The sequence below is a fragment of the Alternaria triticimaculans genome (assembly GCF_023758025.1).
Source record: "Alternaria triticimaculans strain BMP 0046 chromosome Unknown scaffold_4, whole genome shotgun sequence".
Lineage (NCBI taxonomy): Eukaryota > Fungi > Ascomycota > Dothideomycetes > Pleosporales > Pleosporaceae > Alternaria > Alternaria triticimaculans.
In genome coordinates this window covers 279,429-302,457 of record NW_026055961.1, presented here as the reverse complement: position 1 = coordinate 302,457, position 23,029 = coordinate 279,429, and the positions used below count along the sequence as shown (strand labels likewise).

The 23,029-nt window shown below is 53.0% G+C and overlaps 10 protein-coding genes across 10 annotated transcripts; 4 read left to right on the top strand and 6 right to left on the bottom strand.

Annotated features, from left to right (window-relative positions):
• Positions 1–214: 214 nt before the first annotated feature.
• J4E78_003717 (uncharacterized protein) lies at positions 215–1,779 on the bottom strand (the record flags this gene model as incomplete). The annotated part of the gene is made up of 3 exons (XM_049364354.1): positions 215–1,170; positions 1,222–1,671; positions 1,731–1,779. 3 exons carry the CDS (start codon positions 1,777–1,779, stop codon positions 215–217), a joined length of 1,455 nt encoding a protein of 484 aa, XP_049223432.1.
• Positions 1,780–2,612: 833 nt separating this feature from the next.
• Positions 2,613–5,381, top strand: J4E78_003716 (uncharacterized protein; the record flags this gene model as incomplete). Its single annotated transcript, XM_049364353.1, has 1 exon — positions 2,613–5,381. One exon carries the CDS (start codon positions 2,613–2,615, stop codon positions 5,379–5,381), a length of 2,769 nt encoding a protein of 922 aa, XP_049223431.1.
• Positions 5,382–5,522: 141 nt separating this feature from the next.
• Positions 5,523–7,884, bottom strand: J4E78_003715 (uncharacterized protein; the record flags this gene model as incomplete). The annotated part of the gene is made up of 3 exons (XM_049364352.1): positions 5,523–7,358; positions 7,408–7,685; positions 7,734–7,884. 3 exons carry the CDS (start codon positions 7,882–7,884, stop codon positions 5,523–5,525), a joined length of 2,265 nt encoding a protein of 754 aa, XP_049223430.1.
• A 716-nt stretch (positions 7,885–8,600) lies between these two features.
• J4E78_003714 (uncharacterized protein) lies at positions 8,601–9,678 on the bottom strand (the record flags this gene model as incomplete). The annotated part of the gene is made up of 3 exons (XM_049364351.1): positions 8,601–8,787; positions 8,838–9,270; positions 9,318–9,678. 3 exons carry the CDS (start codon positions 9,676–9,678, stop codon positions 8,601–8,603), a joined length of 981 nt encoding a protein of 326 aa, XP_049223429.1.
• Positions 9,679–10,273: 595 nt separating this feature from the next.
• On the bottom strand, positions 10,274–11,058 carry J4E78_003713 (uncharacterized protein; the record flags this gene model as incomplete). Its single annotated transcript, XM_049364350.1, has 2 exons — positions 10,274–10,507; positions 10,576–11,058. The coding sequence occupies 2 exons, from the start codon at positions 11,056–11,058 to the stop codon at positions 10,274–10,276; spliced, it is 717 nt and encodes a 238-aa protein (XP_049223428.1).
• Positions 11,059–11,533: 475 nt separating this feature from the next.
• J4E78_003712 (uncharacterized protein) lies at positions 11,534–12,654 on the top strand (the record flags this gene model as incomplete). Its single annotated transcript, XM_049364349.1, has 2 exons — positions 11,534–11,837; positions 11,891–12,654. The coding sequence occupies 2 exons, from the start codon at positions 11,534–11,536 to the stop codon at positions 12,652–12,654; spliced, it is 1,068 nt and encodes a 355-aa protein (XP_049223427.1).
• Positions 12,655–14,275: 1,621 nt separating this feature from the next.
• On the bottom strand, positions 14,276–15,199 carry J4E78_003711 (uncharacterized protein; the record flags this gene model as incomplete). The annotated part of the gene is made up of 1 exon (XM_049364348.1): positions 14,276–15,199. One exon carries the CDS (start codon positions 15,197–15,199, stop codon positions 14,276–14,278), a length of 924 nt encoding a protein of 307 aa, XP_049223426.1.
• Positions 15,200–16,361: 1,162 nt separating this feature from the next.
• On the top strand, positions 16,362–16,921 carry J4E78_003710 (uncharacterized protein; the record flags this gene model as incomplete). The annotated part of the gene is made up of 2 exons (XM_049364347.1): positions 16,362–16,467; positions 16,521–16,921. The coding sequence occupies 2 exons, from the start codon at positions 16,362–16,364 to the stop codon at positions 16,919–16,921; spliced, it is 507 nt and encodes a 168-aa protein (XP_049223425.1).
• A 2,296-nt stretch (positions 16,922–19,217) lies between these two features.
• Positions 19,218–21,222, top strand: J4E78_003709 (uncharacterized protein; the record flags this gene model as incomplete). Its single annotated transcript, XM_049364346.1, has 3 exons — positions 19,218–19,623; positions 19,672–19,901; positions 19,951–21,222. The coding sequence occupies 3 exons, from the start codon at positions 19,218–19,220 to the stop codon at positions 21,220–21,222; spliced, it is 1,908 nt and encodes a 635-aa protein (XP_049223424.1).
• Positions 21,223–21,628: 406 nt separating this feature from the next.
• On the bottom strand, positions 21,629–22,933 carry J4E78_003708 (uncharacterized protein; the record flags this gene model as incomplete). Its single annotated transcript, XM_049364345.1, has 1 exon — positions 21,629–22,933. The coding sequence occupies one exon, from the start codon at positions 22,931–22,933 to the stop codon at positions 21,629–21,631; it is 1,305 nt and encodes a 434-aa protein (XP_049223423.1).
• Positions 22,934–23,029: the final 96 nt, after the last annotated feature.

Below are 23,029 nucleotides of genomic sequence, written 5' to 3'. Positions count from 1 at the left end.
GCTTTCCGCCTTCTCCATGGCTTGCATCGACACCCTGCCTGCGCCAACTTTATACACGTCACATTGAATTTCGGAAGGTCTCACATCATATATGATTTTAAGTTGCTATAAACACCGCGCACGTACCAGAAGTTGACCTTCCAACAACGCCACCTGCATCTTCCCTCTGACATTCCTTCTGCTCAACGCCAACACCGGCCGCATCAAATCGCAATCAGACGACCGCGATCTCCGCGTGGAGCTTCTCATCCTTTTCCATAGCCGCCGATGCCGCTGCCGGATCTTGCAATGCATGCGGTACTAATTGATCGCCAAACAGCTCGTCCATCTGTTCCAAGGTCTTGCCTTTGGTCTCCGGATAGAAGAACCAATAGCACAAGAAAGCAACAATGTTGAAGCAGAAGAAGACGTAAAAGTACTTAAACTCAATCGTGCTGAGTGCTTGGGGAGAGAACTGGGCGAAGATGAGGTTCACAACCCAGTTTGTAAAAGTCGTGATGGCATTGCCAAGAGCGCGGCATTCGATGGGGAAAATCTCTGCAGGGTAAACCCACGAGATGATGCCAAGAGGCGTATAAAAGAAGGAGAAGAGGAAGTTCATGGCCACCATACTGCGCAGCTGCGCGCCATTGTTGGGGTCGAAGTATTGCCCTTGTACTGCGTTGACGAGAAGAGCAGCCGCTAGGCCCGCTGCCGATATGAGAAGAGGCTTGATACGTCCAAACTTGTCGACCAGTGCCAATCCGATGGTACACCACACGATTGAGAGAGCACCGCTGATACCAATGATCATGAGCGACTCTTGTGTCGATATCCCGAGGATCTCGTAGATGCGCGGGCCGTAGTAGTTGATAACGTTGATACCGGAAAGCGGACCGAATGCTTGCACACCACAACCCAGCAAGAGACGCTTGCGCCAGGAGGCTTTCGTAATGATCGAAAGCCAACTGATATTGCCTAGAGCGCGGTCTGCGATGATGACATCACGGATTTCGCGGAATTCTAGATCGATTGTCTCAGCGTCGTGGCCCCTTCGGAGCTTGTTGAGCGAGGCCATGGCGTCTTCATGTCGATCTTTTTCCATGAGCCAACGAGGAGACTCCTGCAGGAAGAAAATGCCAGCAAGCAAGACGAGACCAGGTACATTCTGGAATGCGAGAGGAAAGCGCCCTGAGACATGTTAGCAGGAAAAGACAGCGACTCGTGTCTAGGTCGACTTACATGAGAATTGAGTGCTGTTGAAGGAGCAGCCATAGCCGAGCCATTGAGCGACGAAGAATCCCCAGCTCAGCATCCACTGCAGCAAACCAGAGAGAGTGCCGCGATACCTTGCCTCGGACAGCTCACCAGCGTACATAGGGATGGTCGAAGTGAGCTGACCTACTGCGACTCCGCCGATGAAGCGACCGATGATGAGCATAGCCATGTTCACAGCCCCTGCTTGGAGAGAACTGCCCAGAATGGAGATGACCGCTCCTACGAAGATAGTCCAGCGACGGCCTAGCATATCCGCGAACAGCATGTTGAAGATGGTCCCGGCGATGGCACCACCTTGAAAGGCGGACACAATACCACCGACAACATCGTCCGAAGGGTCGTTAAAGTACTCTTTGAAGGTAGGAAGAGCGATGGTCGAGGTGATGATACCAGAGTCGTATCCAAAAAGGAAACCTGGGTATAAATCAGTACAGATCTTGTGAGCCAGTGCGCTTGCCAGGTGGAAATTCTACCTCCAGTCGCCAGAAAGATTGCGCTAAAGACCGTGACAGCGACTCCCATCTTGAGCGATGATGTGAGATAGTGTGTGGGGAAGTGGATCTATCGCTATGCGACACCACGGCTTATGTATCAACGGACTGTGGTTCCATTTCGCGTCCCTTGTTACCCCGGACTCTACTGCCCCGAGGCCAGCATTGGCTGACACGCGCATGTGTCCATGCACGAATCATGGAGACTGTACAAGGGGCCTAGAATGCTTGTCACGCTTTACTGCCGTCGCGAAAGCTCGGGCTAGAGGGAACAACAACACGCAACTCGCAAATGTTCCTAGCTAACACATGATGCTGCTCTTTACGTGGTTTCATCAGTACTTCGAATTCCACAGCTTGCAACTACTATCATAAGGTACGATCCCTATGTTGAGCTTTCGCTACGATGCTAGAGGTCGTGCTCGCAGGTAGTCAAAACATCGGAGAAGGATTGTTACGAACGGTAAGGCCCTGCGCTACAGGTCGGGAGTTAAGATCGAGCTGCAGGCCAAGCTGCGATGTCTTGGTGGGGTCCCCGCATTCGCGCTCGGCATCGAATCACATGTCCGGAGGCGAATCTCCACTTCGGGACCACGTCGGGACAAGACCCTGTCAAACTCTCATGTCACGCCTAAGAGGCTATCGGTCGGTGGTCTCGCAGCCAATTCACCCGAAGTTCGCAGCATCTTGTTACGACGCGTACTTTGACTGATGAGTTGAAGATGTAAATGATTAGTTGAACCCTCTCGCAATAACAGCCACCAACCCTCCACCTTTCCGATAACCTATGCTGTACGACATTGTGGTTGCTCAAGCAAGCCGACTTTACGAACGCAAGCCATATCAATTCCGCAATCGCTCAGTATGGTCCTAGAAGTCACGCGATGCGGAATACACGGCTTCCACGAGGCTCTAGGCATCGACACAGACAAAATCCGCTTCTTTTGGGCTCTCCATTCAGATCGCGAAGACAGCCAGCAGATAGCCTATCGCGTTGAAGTCTTCACGACACCAGGATTGTGGGATAAAACGGTATGGAACTCCGGAAAGGTGGAAAGCGATAGGCAACGCAATATACTCTGTGCACCTGACGGAGGTTTCGAATCGACAACCTTCCACTACTGGAGAGTCACAGTATGGGATTCTGATGGTACTGTCACGGTTGGAAAAGCAAACGAGTTCTTCACTGCATACCCCAGATGTTCTGGGTTACTGCCGCCATACAGCATGAACCAGACCTACATGCCACACACCAGCCTCATCTTCCGTACATGGTTTGAAGATGAGCCGAATCGATGGAAGGGCGTTTGGATCGGCGATAATGGAGACAAGCCGCTATATGTACGCAAGGCGCTACATCTCGACCAGAAGCCGTCTCGTGCCATTGCGTTCGCATCGGGTCTTGGCCATTTCAACTTCGTCTGTAATGGCAATCCTGCTGCGGCGAACGGACATGTCCTCGATCCTGGCTGGACGAACTACCATCGTACGGTACAATTCGTCGCATACGACTTGTCCAAGATATTGAAACAGGGCGAGAACGTGCTTGGCGCACATATCGGCAATGGCTTCTACGCGGGTGACCAGGGCGACGACCGTTTCTTCTGGCCATGCTACGAAGACAACACATACGTTCGATATGGCAATGAGCTTTGCTTCTTCATGGAGCTACATCTGTTCTACCCCGACCGTAGCCACGAGATCATCACTACAGGCCCAGACTGGAGTATCCGTAAGAGTGCGACCACGCTGGCCAACATCTACTCTTCCGAAACCAAAGACTTGCGCGCCTACCCTACTGGATGGGATGCGCCGGGCTTCCAAGAGGACGATCAGTGGAAGCCTGCAACGCCGGTGACTGGCCCGAGGGGGAAATTGAAGTACCAAAGTCAACCGCCCGTTGTGTTGCATGAGACCTTTGAACCGCGATCGACCAAGACGGTCGAGCCAGGTGTTGTCATGTTCGACTTCGGCCAGAATATGACGACCATGGTTAAGATACAAGTCAGCGGTCCGGCAGGCTCGGAAGTCATCGTCCGTTTCTCTGAGACAATTGGTGAGGACGGCAAGGTACTTATGCCCGATCCACTCTTTAAGCAGTTCGAGACGGGCGTGTTCTGCAAGTTCACTCTTGCTGGTACGGGAGTCGAAACATGGGAGCCAGACTTCTGCTTCACAAGCGCACGCTACATCCAGGTTGAAGGTGTCTCACGAGAAGAAGATCAAGGGCTACCAGTCGTGCACTCAGTAGTGAGCAGGCACGTATCGTCTGCCGCACGTCGTCTGGGCTACGTCAAAACCGACAAGGAAGATGTCAATCAGCTCATCAATATGTGTTACTGGTCTTTCGTCAGCAACCTCTTCAGCTACCACACTGACTGTCCTCAACTAGAGAAGTTCGGCTGGCTCGAAGTAACGCACCTTCTCGCACCAGCCACACAATACATCCGTGACATGGAGTCGCTCTACTCCAAGATACTCGACGACATCGTCGATGCGCAAGAGCCAAACGGTCTTTGCCCTACGATGGCACCGGAGATCAGATACATGTGCGGGCCCCTACACGACACAATAACCTGGGGCGGCGCCGTCGCATTACTCCCCGAGATACTGCGCTTCTACTACGACTCTACGCACGTCTTCGAAAAGCTATTCGACCCCTGCGTCCGCTACATGGAGTACATAAAGACCAAAGAGCGCGACGGCGGACTCATCAAACACGGCCTGGGTGACTGGGGCCGCGACATCGCCTTCGGCAACAACCAAGCCAACATCGAAACAGCAATCTACTACCGCTGCCTGCGCAACATCCAACGCATGGCGCACGAACTCGGTAGACCAGATGCCGAGGAACGATTCCGCGAATGGGCCGACCGCATCTACCGCGTATACAACGAGCGGCTCCTCATCACCGATAAGAAAGAGTATCCCTACGCCTTCTACACATCCCGCGACAACCCCCCAACCCACGACCGCAACATGGTCGCCCAAGCCTTCGCCCTCCAATTCGACCTCGTCCCTCCCTCCCACACGACCGACATCCAAACCGCCTTCCTCGCCGACTGCGCCTCAGCCGGCAACCGCATCCAAGCCGGCGAGATCGGCCTAAAATACCTCTTCAACACGCTCTCCGACCTAAACCGGCCAGACATAATCCTGGAAATGGCGCGACAGGAAGAACATCCAAGTTATTTACGGTTTATACGGCGGGGTGAAACGACGTTGAATGAGTTCTGGCAGGATAATTGTAGGAGCAAGTGTCATGATATGCTGGGCACGGTATATGAGTGGTTTTATGAGGGGGTGCTGGGGGTGAAGGCGGAGACGGAGGCGTATAGGACGTGGAGGGTTAGGCCGCCGTTGGGGAGTGAGTTTGGGGTTGTGGAGGGGAGGGTGGAGTGTCCGTATGGGGGGATTGAGGTTAGGTATGAGAGGAGGGATGATGGTGGTGGGGGCGAGGCGGTGAGGATGGAGGTTAGTGTGCCGACTAGTACGACGGGGTGTTTGGTGTTGCCGAGAGAGGAGAGTAGTGTCGTTGTTAGGAGACTTGGTGAGGGTGGGTATGAAGTAGAGAGGAAGGGAACGAGGATAGCGCTTAAGCCGGGTAAGTATGAGTTGGTACTGCAGGCATGATACTGCATTGTAGATAGCATGTGTAGCTTAGTAAATGTCAAGCATGATGTGGCATCATATGATTCAAATGTGCCAGCAAACTAATATAATGTTGGAAGTATAGTGGCAAGTACAAGCCAGTACATCCCAAACCGCCACCATCTACCAAAGCTGGCACGTAGGCTCTTTGACCTTGCACTGGAAGCTCTCCCTGAACTCCCGCGAATTCGCCATGGTGCCCAGAATTCGAGCCCACTTAGGCGCATGAGGGTCGGTGTACACGCGGTTGATGGCAGTATCCTTGCGGGTCTTGCCACACCACCAGTTACTGTAACTGACAAAGAACATCTGCTCTTGCGAGAAGTGGTCTAAACCAGGAAGGTTCTGGTTGGGCGTCTCTGCCGAGCGACGCTTCCAAGCCTGGAAAGACGCGGAGAGACCACCGGCATCGGCAATGTTCTCGCCAAGAGTGAGCTTGCCGTTGACGTGCAGAGGCTTGTCGTCGGGGCCGGGAACGGTGAAATTGGAGTATTGGTCAACAAAGCATTTGACCTTCTGCTCGAACGCCTCTACTGTTGAGTTGGACCACCAGTCGGTGAGGTTGCCGTTCTGGTCGTAGTGACGACCAGTGCTGTCGAAAGCGTGACTGAGTTCGTGACCAGCGACGGAGCCGAAAGCACCGTAGGACATGTACGCAGGTACGTTGACGTCGAAGACTGGGAACTGCATGATACCGGCAGGGAAGACGATCTCGTTGCCGGGAGGGTTGTAGTAGGCGTTCACTGTTGGGACAGACATATCCCACTGATCGCGATCCACAGGCTTTCCAAGGGCGGACCACTCTTCCTTGACTTCAAAGCGGCGCATGGCAAGTGCATTGGCGAAGAATGCGTCTGATGAAACATTGACGGTCTCGTAGTACTCCTCAAGCGTAGGCGGATCCATGATGTTCGGGCTCTTGGTGGGGTAGCCGATCTTCTGGACGATGTTGTGCACCTTCTCGACAGCCTTCTTCGCAGTATCCTTGTCCATCCATTCAGCAGCGTTCAACTTCTTGGCGAACTCGGTCTTGATGTCTGTGATAATGGTATCGCCGAAATTCTTTGCCTCAGCGGAGAAGGCCTTCTCTACGAAGAAGCGGCTCAAGATCCAGCCCAGTCCGTTATCGACGTGGCTGACACATGATCGCCATCGCTCAGGAGCGGAGTCAGGGTCTTTGCCTGCGAGGACATTGACAAACCGACGGTAAGGCTTGACAGCATCCGCATCGACGTAAGCAGAGAGAGACTGGACGGCCTTCCAAATGAAGTAGGCCTGGAGCACATCCTCGGATGTAGCTGCGAGGATTACTGACAGTTCCTTCAGATAGTTCGGGGTCGTGACGATGACGCGTTTGATGTCGCTGCCCTCTGGAGCCTGGCCTGCGAGAAGCGCCTTCAGCTCGATTTCGGGAGCGATCGCAGCCGCGTCGTCGATCGAGAATGGGTTGTAAGACTTCGTGACATCTTCGCGGTCTTCTTCGCTTGGAGATGCTGCCGCGAGTTTCTTTTCGAGATCAATGATACCCTCAAATACAGCCTTGTCCTGGTCGGGGTACATTGCGCTAAGAACTTCAACAGCGACACCACGGTATTTCTCAACGAGTTTCTCGTCTTCGTAGCGCTCCTTGGAAGGCAATCCGAAGTTGTACGGGGCACCAACAGACACGACAACAGTGTCCGGGTCGGTGTCGTCGGCACCGGTGCCAGTTGAAACGAGACCAGTGATACCGTACTTGGCCAGAAGAAGGATAGTGTCCTTGATCGAGTTGGAGTCTGAAGCGATGGCAGAGCACGTCTTCTTGATCTCGTCAAGGACCTGCTTCAAAGGCCCGGCGCCAATGCTCTTGATCTTGTCTTCGTTGAGGCATGCGTCGTAGGCCGCTCTCATCTTGTCAAAGTTCTCCTCGTCGGCGGATTTGGCAGTTGACATCAGCTGCATGGGTGAGAAGTAAGAATGCTACAGAAAAGTTAGTCGGGATTAATCTAAATAGTAAGGTTGCACTTACCTCGGAGTCTTGGGGGTAAGGAGCCTCGAGAATGTGGCGAAGCAGCATTTGTGAGTTCTCCGACATGATTGTGCCGGTAAAGGCATCTCCCTGGTCAGCTCGCAAGTCATGGCGGTCTCTCCAGCCACCGCAGACAAGCTCTTCGAAGTCATCGCATGGATCAAGCTCTTTGTACTGAGGCGATAGGTTGTAGAGAACCTCTGAGGCCGCATGCACACAAGCTGGAGTCAGACATAGCTCGCTCTCCTCTGGATAGTCGCCGGTCGGCTCATAGTCGACTGGACGTCAATTAGTCGCGAATCGGTTGAACGTGACGATGCACATACCCTGCGGAATTCCATAGAGTATGAGCGTAGCAGTGGCGGCGATGGCAAACAGTCTTCCTACCGCTTGACGTTTGGAGTAGCGTTGCACGTGGCTTGGCTGCACGGGTGCAGACGCGTCCGACGCGACGAGCGGTGTTTTCTCAGCAGCCATATTGAATAGCTGAGCTGGCAGTATCGAGCTGGAGATTGATGAGAGTATTGATGATGCCAGCCAGCTGAACACCGTGATGATGGATGAAGAAGAAGAAGAAGAGCGGAGGGAGGCGGAGGCGATAGAGTTGGCCAGAAGCGGAGTCCGGGGTGCAGCTGACGCATGTTGGCGCGGGACACGCTAGCACGTGCGGGACCTTGCAGATTCCATGACTCGTGCATCCCCGACGTCATCCGACACTATCACCTGTACCTTTACCTGCCATCTTGTGTACGCATCCAGCGGCATAATCTACTCTTACATCAGCATGTCGTGTCTTCGCCTCCCAGATTAAGCATATTACACCTCCACCAGGGCATGCATCGTGCCCAGCAAGGCAGATGATCGGCGCGCCTTCGGCTCCGGCCCGGTCAGCTCAGTTTATCGATTCGGTCCCCAGCCCCCATCACCGACTGTTATGCAGCGACATGAGCTGACTTCGATCCAAGCTTGGGGCCAGTCATCCTTGGTAGAGTTGTCCTGGTAACAACGACGATCACATATTCCAATCGCTGCTCAGATATGCGGCATGATACGAAGAGTGGTACGAGTAGTTTGCGCAAACGGTGGCACGACTTTTATTCTGATATGGAACAAAGTTTAGTACATCTCAACCATGCGAAACGTCAAATATATACAAGAAGAGCTTCCATCGTAGGCCAACTACGATCGACAATCTACTCTCCAGAAGGTCCAGCAAGTGTGGCGCCTGGCCTGATAGGAGTTCCAAAGTTCGGCGTGCCATCGGCGTTCCAGTTGACCTTCTGCGCCATCGTGTACCTGTTGCCGTCACAGGCACCAGTCTGGATAGCAGTAGCGTGGTAAACGTTCCAGATCTCTGTGCCATCGGGACTGGTGAAGAAACTACATCGTGATCAGCATAGATATCGCGCGGTATCGACTGTTCAACATACCCGTTGTGACCTGGCCCGTAGTTGCCGTTGGCATTGGTGAAGACAGGCCCATCGCTCTTCTTCCAGCTCGCACTGAGCGCCGGGTCACCCGAGCCATTCCATGTGAGCAGACCCAAGCTGTAGTTGGGTGTCCAGCAGAAGCTTGCCGAGTAAGCGATGTAGGTCTTGCCACCGTGGTACATAGCAACTGGGCCTTCTTGCACAGGGCTACCATTGGTTTCCCACGACTCAGTAGGTGTAGAGAGGATCTTGGTAGCACCGAGTTTGCCAGGCGAGGTCATGGGTGAGATGCAGAGTGACTGAAGGGCGCCGGAGAAGCAAGACCAGGTGAAGTAGTTGCCCCATTTGCTGAAACGAACGATAGAGCCATCAATACCCCATACGTTTGTTAATTGAGAGAGGTAGGTGTATGTCCCGAATGGGTCCGCACCGCCTGCGAATGTTAGATTACTCATCATCTGTACGATGAAACACTCTCACCTTTGAGCACATAAGGGCGCTGGAGATCCAGGTTGTCGGTACCACTGCGGCCGGCAGTATAGTAGATGTACCATGCACCATCGAGGTAGTGCAGCTCAGGTGCCCACATGTTGCAGCATCTGTCAGGGTTCGAGTCGGTCCAGACAACCTTTGTCTCCCCTGTCTTCAAGCCTCCAAGCGTCTTCGCTCTCGTGATTGAAAGGTTCGTCCATGTCGTCGTCATCATGTAGTAGTAGCCATTGGTGTAGGCGATGTGAGGGTCTGAGCCATCCTTTTGCTTGAGTGGGTTGCTGAAGCTTGCTGCGCTGACGAGGGAAGAGAGTGCGAGCACGCATGTGCTGAGCGATTGGAGGAACTTCATGGCGGTAAAGAGAGAGGATGAAACCTGCAGTTGAACTGGTAGTTTTTAATGTGTTCGTAGCAGTCCATCTTATAAGAGATCTGACATTGCACTTGATATTGAGCCGCAACAAGATTGAAGGTATACGCCACAACCCCAGTTCTTCCGTCCACGACTTACATTTTGTGATCATCCGGCTTTCCACGAATGACCACCATGACTGCTGGAGAGCCAAGATATCTCTAGCGGAAATCTGGGGTGCAGCGCAAAAACTAGAAAGGACTAGAGGAGCGGACCGCTGGGCTCAATGTCTGTAGAAGGCTCCGATTGGTGCAAATGAGTATGCGCATCGGGCAGCCCTCCGCCCCACACATGGTCCTTCCTCATGTAGACTACGAGACTTCCATCACGTGTGTACGACTGATGCCATGTGGGGATGGTAGTGTTGTGTAGTTGTTGCGATAAGTACACGAAGGGGTGTCGGGAGTTTGAGGCTGCGTTGTGACGCCTGTGCAAGCCAATGAGCCGTCGGGTGCCGATGTGCCGAGGTCCTTTCCCATTTTGCGCGAAACCTCATCATCTCCTGCCTGCCATCTAACCCCATCTCCCCCATACTCTAGCCATTGACACTGGCACTCTTTGGCATACCGATGCCCACTGCGGCTGTTGCGCCAGCATCCACGGGCAATACTGCACCCGTTATCCATCTCGCATGATCTGAACTCAGAAAGGTTACAGCGCATGCTGCATCCCAGCCATTGCCTTCTGTACCCAACAGACTTCTTTTCTTTCGCGCTTCTCGGGCTTCTTCGCTCATGCCGCCTGCATACATCATGGGCGTGTATAGCATCTATATCATGTCAGTTTGTTGTTGTGCAGCAGGAATGAAGAACGTACGCCCGGGCAGACACAGTTCACCCTGATACCATCGGGTGCGTGATGCGCTGCCATTGCCCTGGTCATGTTGACCACCGCGCCTTTACTGGTCGGATACAGAAGATGCGGTGTGCCGCCCTTGAGTCCAGCGACGGAACCCATGTTGACGATGCTGCCTTTCGTTTCGCCGTCGTTCTTCTGCATAGCCGGTATGCAGTACTTCGCCATCTGCACCATACTGCTCACATTGATCTCAAGTCCTTTCGCCCAAGCTTCCATGTCGACATCAACCGCCGTTCCTGATGCACCGCTGACACCGACGTTGTTCACCAGTATGTCCAGCTTGCCGAACTCTTGCATTGCTTTGGCTACTGCAGCCTCGCAGTCATTGGCCTTGGTGACATCGGCTTGAATCGCGATAGCTCTTCCGCGATGCGGTTTTGAAGCTGCCATTTCCGCAGTCTTCTGAGCCCACTCCATGTTCAGATCCAAACAGAGGACATGGCAGCCCTCATCGGCGAGCATGATCGATATCGCACGCCCGTTCCCAATTCCATCACCATCGCAACCTGCTCCGGTCACGATCGCGACTTTGCCTTTGAGTCCGCGTGGTGGAGGTTCAGACGACACTGTAGCCATCTTGTTGGACTCAGGTATATGACGTTATCTCTGGCTGGTGTTTGCGGATGACGATTTGGATCATCGAGTTCAAAAGCTGGAGCACATAGTCATCTCCGAGCCAATGATACCAGAATCGAAGCGACTAGGTTAATGATGGTGCGCCGACGACAAGCAGCTCCAAAAAAGCAAACGTGGTGTTGGTGGCATGCATGTGAGGACCTCGGCACATTGCGGGGTGACGCTAGCGACCGGGCGCAGATATGACGAAGGGGACTCGACGCGTCAATGCTAGGCTCGTACGAAGTCTGGCTACATCTCGGATACATATCGCTTCAAGCCCTCCACTCAAGGCAGCAAATCTTTTCTCATCAAATCGACAATGGACTTCTCTCAGTACGGCGGACCGTCAGAAGAATGGTTGGCAGTGGAGAAGACACTGCCCGCGCGGACCTTCGACATCTCGTTGGATCCAATCGTTCTGCGTAATGCGGTCAATTCTGAGCGAGAAGCCCGCTCTGCAGAGGTGAAGCAATTGTTCGCACCACATGTCCAGACCAAAGATCACGCCATTCCGACCCGCGATGGCTCAACCATCGAAGCTCGAACCTATCGATCCGTGAAGAAGGATGCATCCGAGAAGCTTCCTGTATACCTGTACTTCCACGGTGGAGGCTTCATCTTCGGTAACACGTTTGGCTTGTGATGTATCAAGGTCTGTTGGCTGACGATAAGACAGGATCGCTGAGTAGCGAGGACCCGCTATGTGCGCAAACCGCGATCAAGACTGGGGCTCTGGTGCTGAATGTCAACTACCGCCATACACCAGAACACATCTTCCCAACCGCCTGGAATGACACTCATGACGCATTCGTCTGGCTGCACAAGAACATCGACATGCTCGGAGGCGATCCATCCCAAGTCCTCGTCGGCGGCATCTCAGCAGGCGGCAACCTAGCTGCTTCCCTGACTCTAGAGCAGCACCTTGGAAAGAGCGAAGACATCGCAGGTTTACCCACAATAGCCGGCCAGATCCTAATCATCCCAATGCTCGCCCACCCAGCTACCTACGATCAAGGGCCAGGCAAGCTGCTCAACCCCTCAACCTCATCCTACGTTGAGAACGAAGATGCACCGGTTTTGCCGAAGAAAACCATCGACTTCTTTACCAAGCTGCTGAAGATCGGGGATGTAGATCTCAAAGACACGAAGATGAATGTTGTCAATGCGACGGAAGAGGAGGTCAAGGGTTTTCCTCCTACGGTGTTTGGTATTGCTGGCTTGGACCCGCTGCGCGATGAGGGGCTGTTGTTTGCGAAGAAGCTGTCCGAGGCTAATGTTCCGACGTCTACTACGCTGTTCAAGGGCGTTCCGCATGGTCATAGGCGCTTTGGGAAAGCGTTGAAGGCGTCTGAGCATTGGGATCAGTGTGTTGATGAGGGTATACTTTGGGTGCTTTCGAAACCGGAGGCTACAGGGAAGTTCGATGTGAGAGTACCGTAGTGCTCACGCGACTACAAGAGGACTGTTATGTCTAGTCGGGATGTTTTCATGTTGTACGTGCCGTGTGTGCCCGCCATTGGTCTCGTGTAGGCGTCCAATGAGCTCGAACCGCTTAGCCAAGAGGCACAAGACACGTCGCACTTACCCTTGCCCAGCCTCGACCTTCTCAATGATACAAACGTGTGCCACCCGATAATCATTGCTATCTACATACTAGCGACGCTAGTCACGCACCAATGCGGCTCCTTCATATTGAGTCCAATGATACCCCCGATCCTGCCCTACAGATCTCGTTCTCGGAGTTTGTAGGAAGCAACGTCCCCCCATACGCGATCCTTTCACACCGATGGCGCGAGCAAGAAGTTCTCTACGATGACATGATAGCTGTGGACCGCAGTATTGCACGCAGCAAAAGAGGTTACGCGAAGCTTGAGATGACGTGCCGACTTGCGCTTGAACATGGCTTTAGCTATCTCTGGAGCGATACTTGCTGCATCGACAAGAGTTCCAGCGCCGAATTATCCGAAGCCATCAACTCGATGTACAGTTACTATACCCATTCAGAGTGGTGCATTGCATACTTGGACGATGTGGAGCTCGATGAAAAACAGCCCGGCAGCTTTTTCGGAGCGGATGGAACATTCTCCAGATCAGCATGGTTTTCGAGAGGGTGGACTTTGCAAGAGTTAATCGCCCCGCTCAGGCTGGCCTTCTACACGAAGAGCTGGAACAAGATCGGCACTAAAGCTGGTCTGTGCCATCAAATTTCTATAGCCTCCAACATTGCCGAGGAGGTTCTAAGAGATCGAGGGAGAATTAGTACCGTGGGCGTATCCGAGAAGATGTCGTGGGCGGCGAAAAGAGTCACGACGCGACCGGAAGACGAAGCGTACTCCTTAATGGGTATTTTTGGCGTGAACATGGCAACTTTGTACGGAGAGGGCAGAAGCACCGCATTCAGACGGCTGCAGCTCGAAATTCTGCGGACAAGTACTGACCATACTCTTTTCGTCTGGGAATCAAAGGCAGTCAACGGCGACATGCTAGCGCCAAGTGTGTCATGCTTCTATAACGGGGCAAGCTACGAGCCATGGGCTTATTCACAAAGTCTGGTTTACCGTCTAGACCTGATGCCAAATTACGAGATGACAAACGCGGGACTCCGCATACAGCTACCTTTGAAACGTACGCCAGAGCGCAAAGAGCTATCCTCCGCATATCTGGCATGCAGGCACAAGTTTGATCCTGAGTTCTCTGTTGCCATATACATCAGCCGACTCGGCGGGTCTTCGAATTTCCCTCGCTTTTGTAAGGAAGTCTATTTAGGTGAAACCCTGCGCCTTGCACAGCGACCGTATTTGGAGAATGAACTACCGTATGACGTTGGGTCTAAGCCGATATGGATTGCAGGCGAGAACCATCTGCTAAGACAGCCCTTTGAGGTTGCATACCCGCTCGTTGATCCAGACTGGTCGTAGTCGCTAGGGGTCTCTGCGGCTGGAGTCGCGGTGGTGAACAGTGCACGTTTCGTTATTAAAAGCTCCATCACGACGTCGATATGACATTGATGTGGAAGTCGAATTTCAGTGTACCTAGATAGTTGTCTACGATCTGAGTGCGCTCAGTATCTAGCAATAAACTCCAGCACACCCTTCACAAATGCCTCAGGATTCTCTTCGGCAATATAATGCGCCGCCTCCTCGATCGTCACCATCTCCGCGCCTTCATGATACTCGTTCGCCATACCATCCGCAGACTGCGCCAGCATGAACTTTTCCCCATTCATAAGCATCGACGGCACCTTAACCTTCCCATGTTCAGCAACCCATTGCCTATTCTCCTCCGCATCCTTCTCAAACGCACGATAGACCTCCAGTCCCGCTCTGATAGCGCCAGGTTGCGAGTACGCAAGCGCGTAATGCTCGAGATCAGCAGGCGAAATAGCCGCACTGTTATACGAAATCTTATCGAAGAAGTGCTTGAGATACTCCCGCTCTTTGCCCGCGATCAGGAATTCTGGGAGATCCGGCACTTGGTGGAAAACAAAGTGGAAAACGTCGGGAGTGCCTTTGACATCCTCGTAGCACGAAGTACCGGGTAGCGGACATTCACCCCAAATGACGCTAGCTACATCATCGGGACAGCGCGATGCATACGCAAACGCAATCATGCCACCGATGTCGTGTCCCACAACATTGATCTTCTCTTTGATTCCAAAGTGTTCTTGAACCAAGATGTGCAGGTCCTCCGCCATCTGCGTCTTTTGGTAGCCCGTTAGGGGTTTTGAGGATTGTCCGGCGCCACGGTAGTCGGGCGCGATGACGCGATAGCCGGCATCTGATAGCGGCGTGATGACATGCCGGAACTGGTATGATGTCTGTGGGAAGCCGTGGATGAGGAGTATGACGCCTTTCGTTTTTGAAGAAGATGTGGGTGGGCATTCGATGTAGTTTAGGCGTATCTGTTCGTTGGATGTCGTGGTGATTGACGCGATTCGTTGATGCCAGCGCGAGCTGTCGATGGCTGGGGATTGCGGGAAGACCATGATGGATCGATGATTGAGAAACAGCAGGTCTAGTATGAGGTAAAGATGAAATACATGTATCCGGTGGAACGCATGCTCTCATGAGAGGCCCTGAATTGATTTGTAAGGCATGACGCTCTCGCAGCGTCATACCCAGTCTCGAAGCGTGCGGATTGGAGTTGTGAATATTATTGTTATTCTTTTCCACCCCATCTAACGACTTCTTCCTAGAAACTCGGTGCGCTTCTTGGCTTATAGATGTCTTCCTTAGGTCGGAGCACCATGGCGATTCAGACGTTGTCCTTGGAGTGATGGTCTTGGAAGCTATTCCGTTTCAGGCCTAGCTCCTCCAGTGTTGATACCTAGGTATTTCGACAATGATCTCGTTATACAGAACGGCCATTGCAATGACACCTGGATTTTGAAATGCTTTGTCCGACGGATAATTGTCTACGACGCGCAGTACATTGGCCGTTTGGTGTTGGTCTGTCAGACTTCTACTGCGCCATCGGGGAGTGGCGTCTGATGCCAGCTTCGCGGCAACGGCAATTCGAAGTGTGCAGTAGTTCGTCCGGTAACCCGTCTCTTATCTCCTGGAAGGTATATCCACTATCCGGGTTTGATGAGCGGCTCCATCTTTCTTCATGTCTCGGATATCTTGAGTCAGGCCGAACGCTATCCTCTGCGCGATTCAGTCGAGATGCCGAATTACATGAGCATGGAACCCAAGAGGGTAAAGAGTAGATTTAACAGAGAGAAGCATTGACGCCTTGTGGGAGCAAGAATGAAGGATCGGGATTAATGGAACATCTGAAGATGCGCATGCGACACGCTAGAAGGGTTGCCCCACCCTTTGCCGTCTTTGCCTGAGATCCGCCTGAGGACCCTTGTCGAGATGACCAATGAAACCGCGCTTGGGTTGATGCCATTCTGCCGGAGACGTGCAGCTGCGGTAACGTCTGTCGCATGTCGTTCCTGTATCAACGCCAACTGTATCAGGCCAGTAACATGGCGAAATTCACCCCCGCAATGCCGCAACTTTCCTCAGGTGCGAAAAGCAACCGGCGCGTATCGTAGTAATCAGGACGGCGACATGGCGATATATAAGGTCGCAGGGGATGGCGATGCATCCAGCAGTAAACCCATCATAGCCTCTTACGCCTTACCATAATCATCACCAACAATGCCGACGCACGGAGAGAGGAACCTCGAGCTCGGGAACCAGGCGTATGCTGCTTCCTTCGACCAGGGCCATCTAGCACTACCACCCAGTCAAAGATACACCATCGGTAAGCACCTGCAACCACATTTCCAGCCATCAGCCGCTAACATGACGCGTCAGTAACATGTATGGACGCGCGCATCGACCCAACTGCCGCCTTTGGCATCCCTCTCGGAGCCGCCCACGTAATCCGCAACGCCGGCGGCTGTGTACACGACGCGTTCCGATCCATCGTCATATCCCAACAACTGCTTGGAACAAGAGAAGTCATCGTTGTAAAGCACACCGGATGCGGCATGCTCACATTCGACAACCCGACTGCGAAAGCCGTGGTCATGAAGAAGAGGGGAGAGATAGCCGCGAGAGAGGTGGAGACCCTCGACTTCCGGCCTTTCCGTGATCTGGAGATCCAAGTCAAGAAGGATATACAATGGCTGCGGATCAAAGCGATCGAAGAGAACATTCGGTTCAGCGGGTGGATCTACGATGTCGAGACGGGGAAGACGACGAGAGTGGTGTGAGCTGATTGGAGGATATGATTGAGCTTGCGATATACCCATAACAATGTAACAACATCTTGTGAGTCTTGCCTGTCAACGTACACATCAGCCCAGGTGTAATTATCGTGATGTGGAGTTGTCGGTATTCCCTGGCGCCTGCCTAGGTGTGTCCACGGGTGACAGTCAATACCTTTCCTCTTATGAGCTAGCGGCGTGGCAGCCTAACGCCCTGTCAACTTCCACGACGCCCTTTATCTCTGCGCTCATGCAACAGCAAACCTCAATTTAGTTGCATTCACTCACTTACACGCACGTCAAGCAGCCAAATACACTGATCGACCATGAGCTCCAAAAACGCGTCGCTAGAGGGCTTGCCAGATGAGCTGGGGCAGGAAATAATCACACATCTCGACGCCATTCGCTCTTACGACACGCTCTTCAGGTACACCGAACACCAGAAAAACGTGGCGATAGAGGCAAATCGTCAATCCGATAATCATAACCGCAGGCTGGCCTTGTGCAGTCTCTGTCTGACATCTCGTTGTCTAAGGCGAATTGCTACCCCAATCCTGTACGCCTCGTTCATAGGGACCGCCGCCGAGCATGGCACCGAACCTCTCCAGTTGTTTCGCGAAAGAATCTTAGACTCCTCTGGCTCGGGTGAGAAACTTCACAAGTATCTGAAGTACGTGGAGATTCGACGCATGGACAAGAAGTTGCAGAACGACAGCACACCTCCGCACACCATCGCACAACATTACCTTACCATGCTAGCCGACATTGTCAAACAGGCGGTCAACCTACAACACTTGTCGATCGAGAATATCGAAGACCATGAGCGATCCTTCTGGAGACACTTTGTCCCTGGACGGGAAACAACGCTTTCGCCTACGCCCAATCCAGGAGCCGAACATGTTTTTAGCAAGCTTCAAACATTGTGCGTCAACACGACTCTCCAACACTACGGACTCGACGCCAAAACCATCTCGTTCGATCAAATTTGTTCCGTGGTATCGACGGCGCCCATGCTCACCGACTTCCGAGCGCGTAGCGTCGTGGCACGATCGCCAGCATCGATGCCTCAGCTTGGCTCATGGCGAACGCTGCAGCGCCTCGAAATCACCTCATGTCGCCTCGTGATAGAGGCGATGGCCAGTATTCTATCTGCATGTGAAGGCTTAAAACATGTTGTCTGTACATGGATGCCTATGGAGGACTTTGAAAGGTCGCCATCCGACCTGTACGCCAGCCTTTTACGACACGCTGACACGCTTGAATATCTACATCTTGATATTCGTGAAATCATATTCCGATCAGAGGAGGAGGCCTCGGACTCTAATTTAGACGAAGATTACGTGGAGATGGTACCGCTCGAACCTCTCGGCACTCTTCGACCTTTCAAACGTTTGAGCAAGTTGGTTATATCTCAGAACGGCTTGCTCGGTGCTTCTGCTCCGTACGCTGATTTTTCGAGGAACGCGCCCCCAATAGCCGAGCTGCTATCACCGTCTCTCACAAGCCTCACGATGCTGATTGGTGTTGAAAGCCGATATCGGGCGGGATACAAGAGCTTGGATACATCGACTGTCCTGCGGGATTTCGTCGTGGAATGCAGGACATCTGATCTGAGCTTGGAAGACGTGAGTTTCCAAGCTGAGTTCGAGTTGTCTGCGGCGCCCGAGACTACGAAGGCGTTCTTTGACATTGGTGTGCGTTATGAGCAAGTATTGGAGCGGTACTGGGTCCACGAAGCCTTCAGGTAGAAGTTGTTGAATGGCTATGCGCTTTGCGTACTGCAAATCGTTGAGAATGCGATAGTCGGTGACAACATCAGGTACTGAAGGACGCGACATGCGCACTAGCAAGCATCAAACGACACTGTCAAACGCACACATCGGCTTATATAGGCCTATGTCCTCCTAGTAGCCAAGCTCCGGTGACGTTGCGCGACGCGGATGCAAACATTCATTGGAAGAGCGCATGTGGATCTTCCTCTATTGCACCGCCGTCGGCCTGACGACACGATTCTGCCTTTACTTTAGTGATGGCCATTGCGGCCATGAACCTCCACGTGCTAGCGCCCCTCACCAGGCGATTGTATATCCATATAAGTCAGACATTCTACCGCTATAGACTTACGTTCTTCCACTCTCTACCTTGGTCAGGTATCGTATCGACATCACTCATTGGCCTTTACTTGCTCGATCAGTCCTGAAGCCAGTCCTATATCAGCGGCATCGTTTACCTCACCACTCAACTACAATAAGCAATTGGGTACTACTAGTTCGAGTAACCGCACCCGTGAACAGTCGTCAACATGGCGACTACAAGCGACCAGGCCACTCTTCTAGACACCGCGTCGCCCGCAGACATCAAGACAGCCGCTGCGCATACAGAGACAAAAGAAGGAGAGGTTTGTAGTCAAGAGAACACATTGGACTTCGATCCTTCGCCTGTCATATACAGAAAGTCTGCGCCCGACGTCGAGAAGCCAATTGGTACCCAAGAGCAAGTTGCTATCGAAGATTCAACAGATGTCAAGACCGCGACTCTTGGTTCCCCCTTCCCCTCACCCAAGCTTGTTGCGGAAGACAACAGGAGTGTTGCCTCTCTTGAAGATGGAGAGATCATAGAGCAAGACCTTGACGGCGCAGTTGGAACGAGCTCTGTGACTATGCAAGAGCAACAAGAGCAAGTTGACGAGAAGGCGGAGTCAAAGCTTGGTATGTCTCACTATCATCACCAAAGTCATCTGCTAATGTGAAGGAAAGCATCTCAAATCGCCAAGAAGGAAGCTCCTCTGGCATCGCCCCCTGGACTGCATGTCGAGGCCACCAAGACCGACGTCGACACCGGAGCCGAGGACAGCGACGTCAAGACCGACACAGACGCGAATATCGAGGTTCCGAAGCCTTCGAGGCCAGCTCATAGTCTACCCCCACACATGCGCCCTGACTTCCAGTCGCCTCCATCCCGCCTTTTCGGCCTTCCGGACCCGAGGGTAGGCAGTCCCACAAGCCTTTGGATGTACTTAAAACTAACCTATACAGCAAATCATGTCGCCAAACGAGGTCATTCGATTCCACGATGCTCAGCGCGCTCGTTTCCACTTCAACTCTCACGGATCCCGAGGAGGCGACCACGGCGATCGCGAACAAGTCGTCCGCATGAACGCACAGGTCATGAAGCTAAAGAACGAACTCGATGCCGAGCGCAACAAGGGCGTGCGTCTCCGCAAGTCTATCGAAGCTGAGCAGCAACACAAGGTCGAAGCCGCATCATCCGTCATGTTGACGAACCTCCTCCGCGACCAAGCCACAACCCTTACGCTCAAGTCCAAAGTCGAAGCCCGAGAGCGTGACCTCGATGAACGCGAGCAGAAGATCGCACAGTTCGAAGTCTATCTCTCTGAAGGCCAGAAGCAGCTCATATACGCGCTAGAAGAGAACGGCGATAGACCGATGAGTGCCGTGCAGATGGAACACGCCCGCCGCGAAGCTGAACTCCATGCGCAGAAAGCCATGGCTGATATGAACGGCAAACTCAACATCAAGATCGAAGCCCTCCGTCTTCGCGAAGCAGCCCAACAAATGCGCGAGCAAAACTGGAAAGCTATTGCCCGCGAGCAACTTGAAGCCGAGTTCGCCGATAACTCCATCACTCATGAGAAAGCTGATGAGGTTGCGGAGGAGGCGTATAACGATGGGTTTGGCGCGGGTAAAGAAGCGGGCCGTAAAGAAGCACTCAAGGAATCGCACCAGCGCGGATTTCTCGAGGGATATGGCGCGTGTCATCGTACGCAGGTCACTTTGAGTAAAGTGCGTCAGGGCCTTATCGCGAGGGATGATCCGGAGCTGGACTTCTTGTATGATGCCAATCATCCTCACAACCTCTACACCATTGGCTCTCTTCTCGGTCGCATGGAAACTGAGGACAGCAAGCAAGCGACTGCGAAGGCTGTTGGTCAGAAGGAGATGGTTGCTGAAAAAGGCAACCCCGTTCCTGATAGGAAGATCGAAGCTGCTGAGGAGAGTCCGAGGATGGGTGGCAAAGTCAACGGCCACACCAACGGCCCCAACGGCGGTCATCCCAACGGCATCAACGGCAACACCAACAGCAACATGATCCACAAGCGCGAAGAACCCGCCATCAAGATGCCTCCGCCCCGCCCGACCTTCGCCGCCGAACTCCGCGGCCCCTCGCTGACACACAACGGACATATCGTTCTTGCTAATAACGTCGCGTCGCCTGTTGCCAAGGAGACTGGTCGTCCGATCATCAAGTACGAGGATGAGGGCGTGAATCTGATTGATCTCATGTAGGAGATTACGATTGAGATGGGGGGTCGGGGTGTAGATAGGCAAGGGTGCGGTCTTACGAGTTAATGGGACCTGGTTATGGAGATGAATTGGAAGGGGAGAGTATTGATCTAAAAGCTTGCGTTTAAATTATTGATATGGGATTGAATCACAGCGTTCGGATTTCCGAAATATGGGATGATAGTAGGGATATATATGATTGATCTAGAATATGTATGCGAGAAGTGATGCAAGACTATATCACCACGTGCTCTAGCCTCCTCGTTTCATTGTTCATGATTACAGCATGCTTTTATCTATCATTTTCTCTACTTAGACCATGTTGAATCTCTCCCGCCCGTCTACCCTTTCTACTTTTACAGCCGTCTGTCACACTCTTGAGAACTCCAATCTACCGTCTGTACGGCCCTCAATCCTGCATAACACTCCACCCCTCCCCCCTACCCCTTCCACCAAATCCCCTCCCACCCCTAACAACACGGCCATGCCCCCTCTCCCCCAACATCTTCCCCTGCGGCGCATCAATCTTTCCAAACTGCTCCGCCTTCTCTTGAGCCTCCGCCGACAACTGCGGTTCATTGCCCTTCGCCTCTTTCTCCTCTTTCTCTCCCTCAGCACCCTCCCCATCCTTAGCAGGCCACTTCTTCGCGAAATCCTGCGCCCCACCCCCCACAGCCCTCATCTCTTCATCCACCACCCCATCCTCCCTCGCCGCATACTTTCCCACAATCTCCAGTAAGTCCTTTTCTCCCTGCGCCTCCCTCTGCTTCTTCCACATCTCAAATTCATCCCACCACCACCCGTGCGTCACACCGTCTTTACCCAAATACCCCGCTTTGCCATCTTCGTCCAGCCGCGCCACCCACGGCTTATCCACGATATAGTGCAGCACAGCAACCTGATCATCGCGCCAAATATTCTCATGCCAGTACCGCCACGTCTTGAGCGCATTCGTCTTCCAGCTCAAACTGCTCCAGCGCCCGTCGAAGGCTTCGTTGAGGAAATCCTGGTCGGGGAATTTCATAGCGCGTAACTTGGTGTTGCCCAATTCCTCGAACTTGTTCAGCACGAAAGAAGACAGTTCCTTGCTGGGCCGATAGAGAAAAGTCCCAGAGTTGAAGTTGGATAATGTGTATGGTTCCGGCTTCACCTCCGCTAGCTGATCCGGTGCGGTGAGTTTGGCAATCGCGCAGTTCTGCGGGTTCCATTCCGCTGGGGCCCAGGAGTCGTGGTCGAGGTTGCAGACGCAGGTGTGTACGGCCATTGTACGCATGCCATCACCGCCGGTGAGATACGCGTCGTTTTCTTCGTTGAAGATCAAGGGCGACGGATCAGAAAAAACCATCATATCAGCATCCAACCAACAAATTCTCTCAAACCCCCCTCCAGGCATATCCCACAAATCGAACACCCGCAGTTTGGTCCATGTATCGATGAAGCGCTCGGCGACCATGCCGTGTTCTGTTCCATCTTCTGGCAGGCGGAGGTGTTCCACGGGGTGCAGGATTATGTTTGAGTAAGCGGCTTCGGCTTTGAAGGCGTTGATGCAGGTTTCTGGTAAGGTCTCCGGGGTGTAGGTTATTATGAGCGGGGTGGAAGGGGAGTGTTTGTGCAGGGTGTAGGCGAGGAGGATTGCGCCGGCTAGGTAGCTGGGGCGGGTGAGGAGGGTTACGTAGGCGTTTTTGCTTTGGGGGGCAGTTTGTTCGTCTGCCATTGTGAGTACCAGGGAGGCTCTGCGACGATGATTGTGTCTTGGTATTGGTGGTTCAGGGGGATACCGGCAGGGATATTGGAAGGTACATGTGGTTGG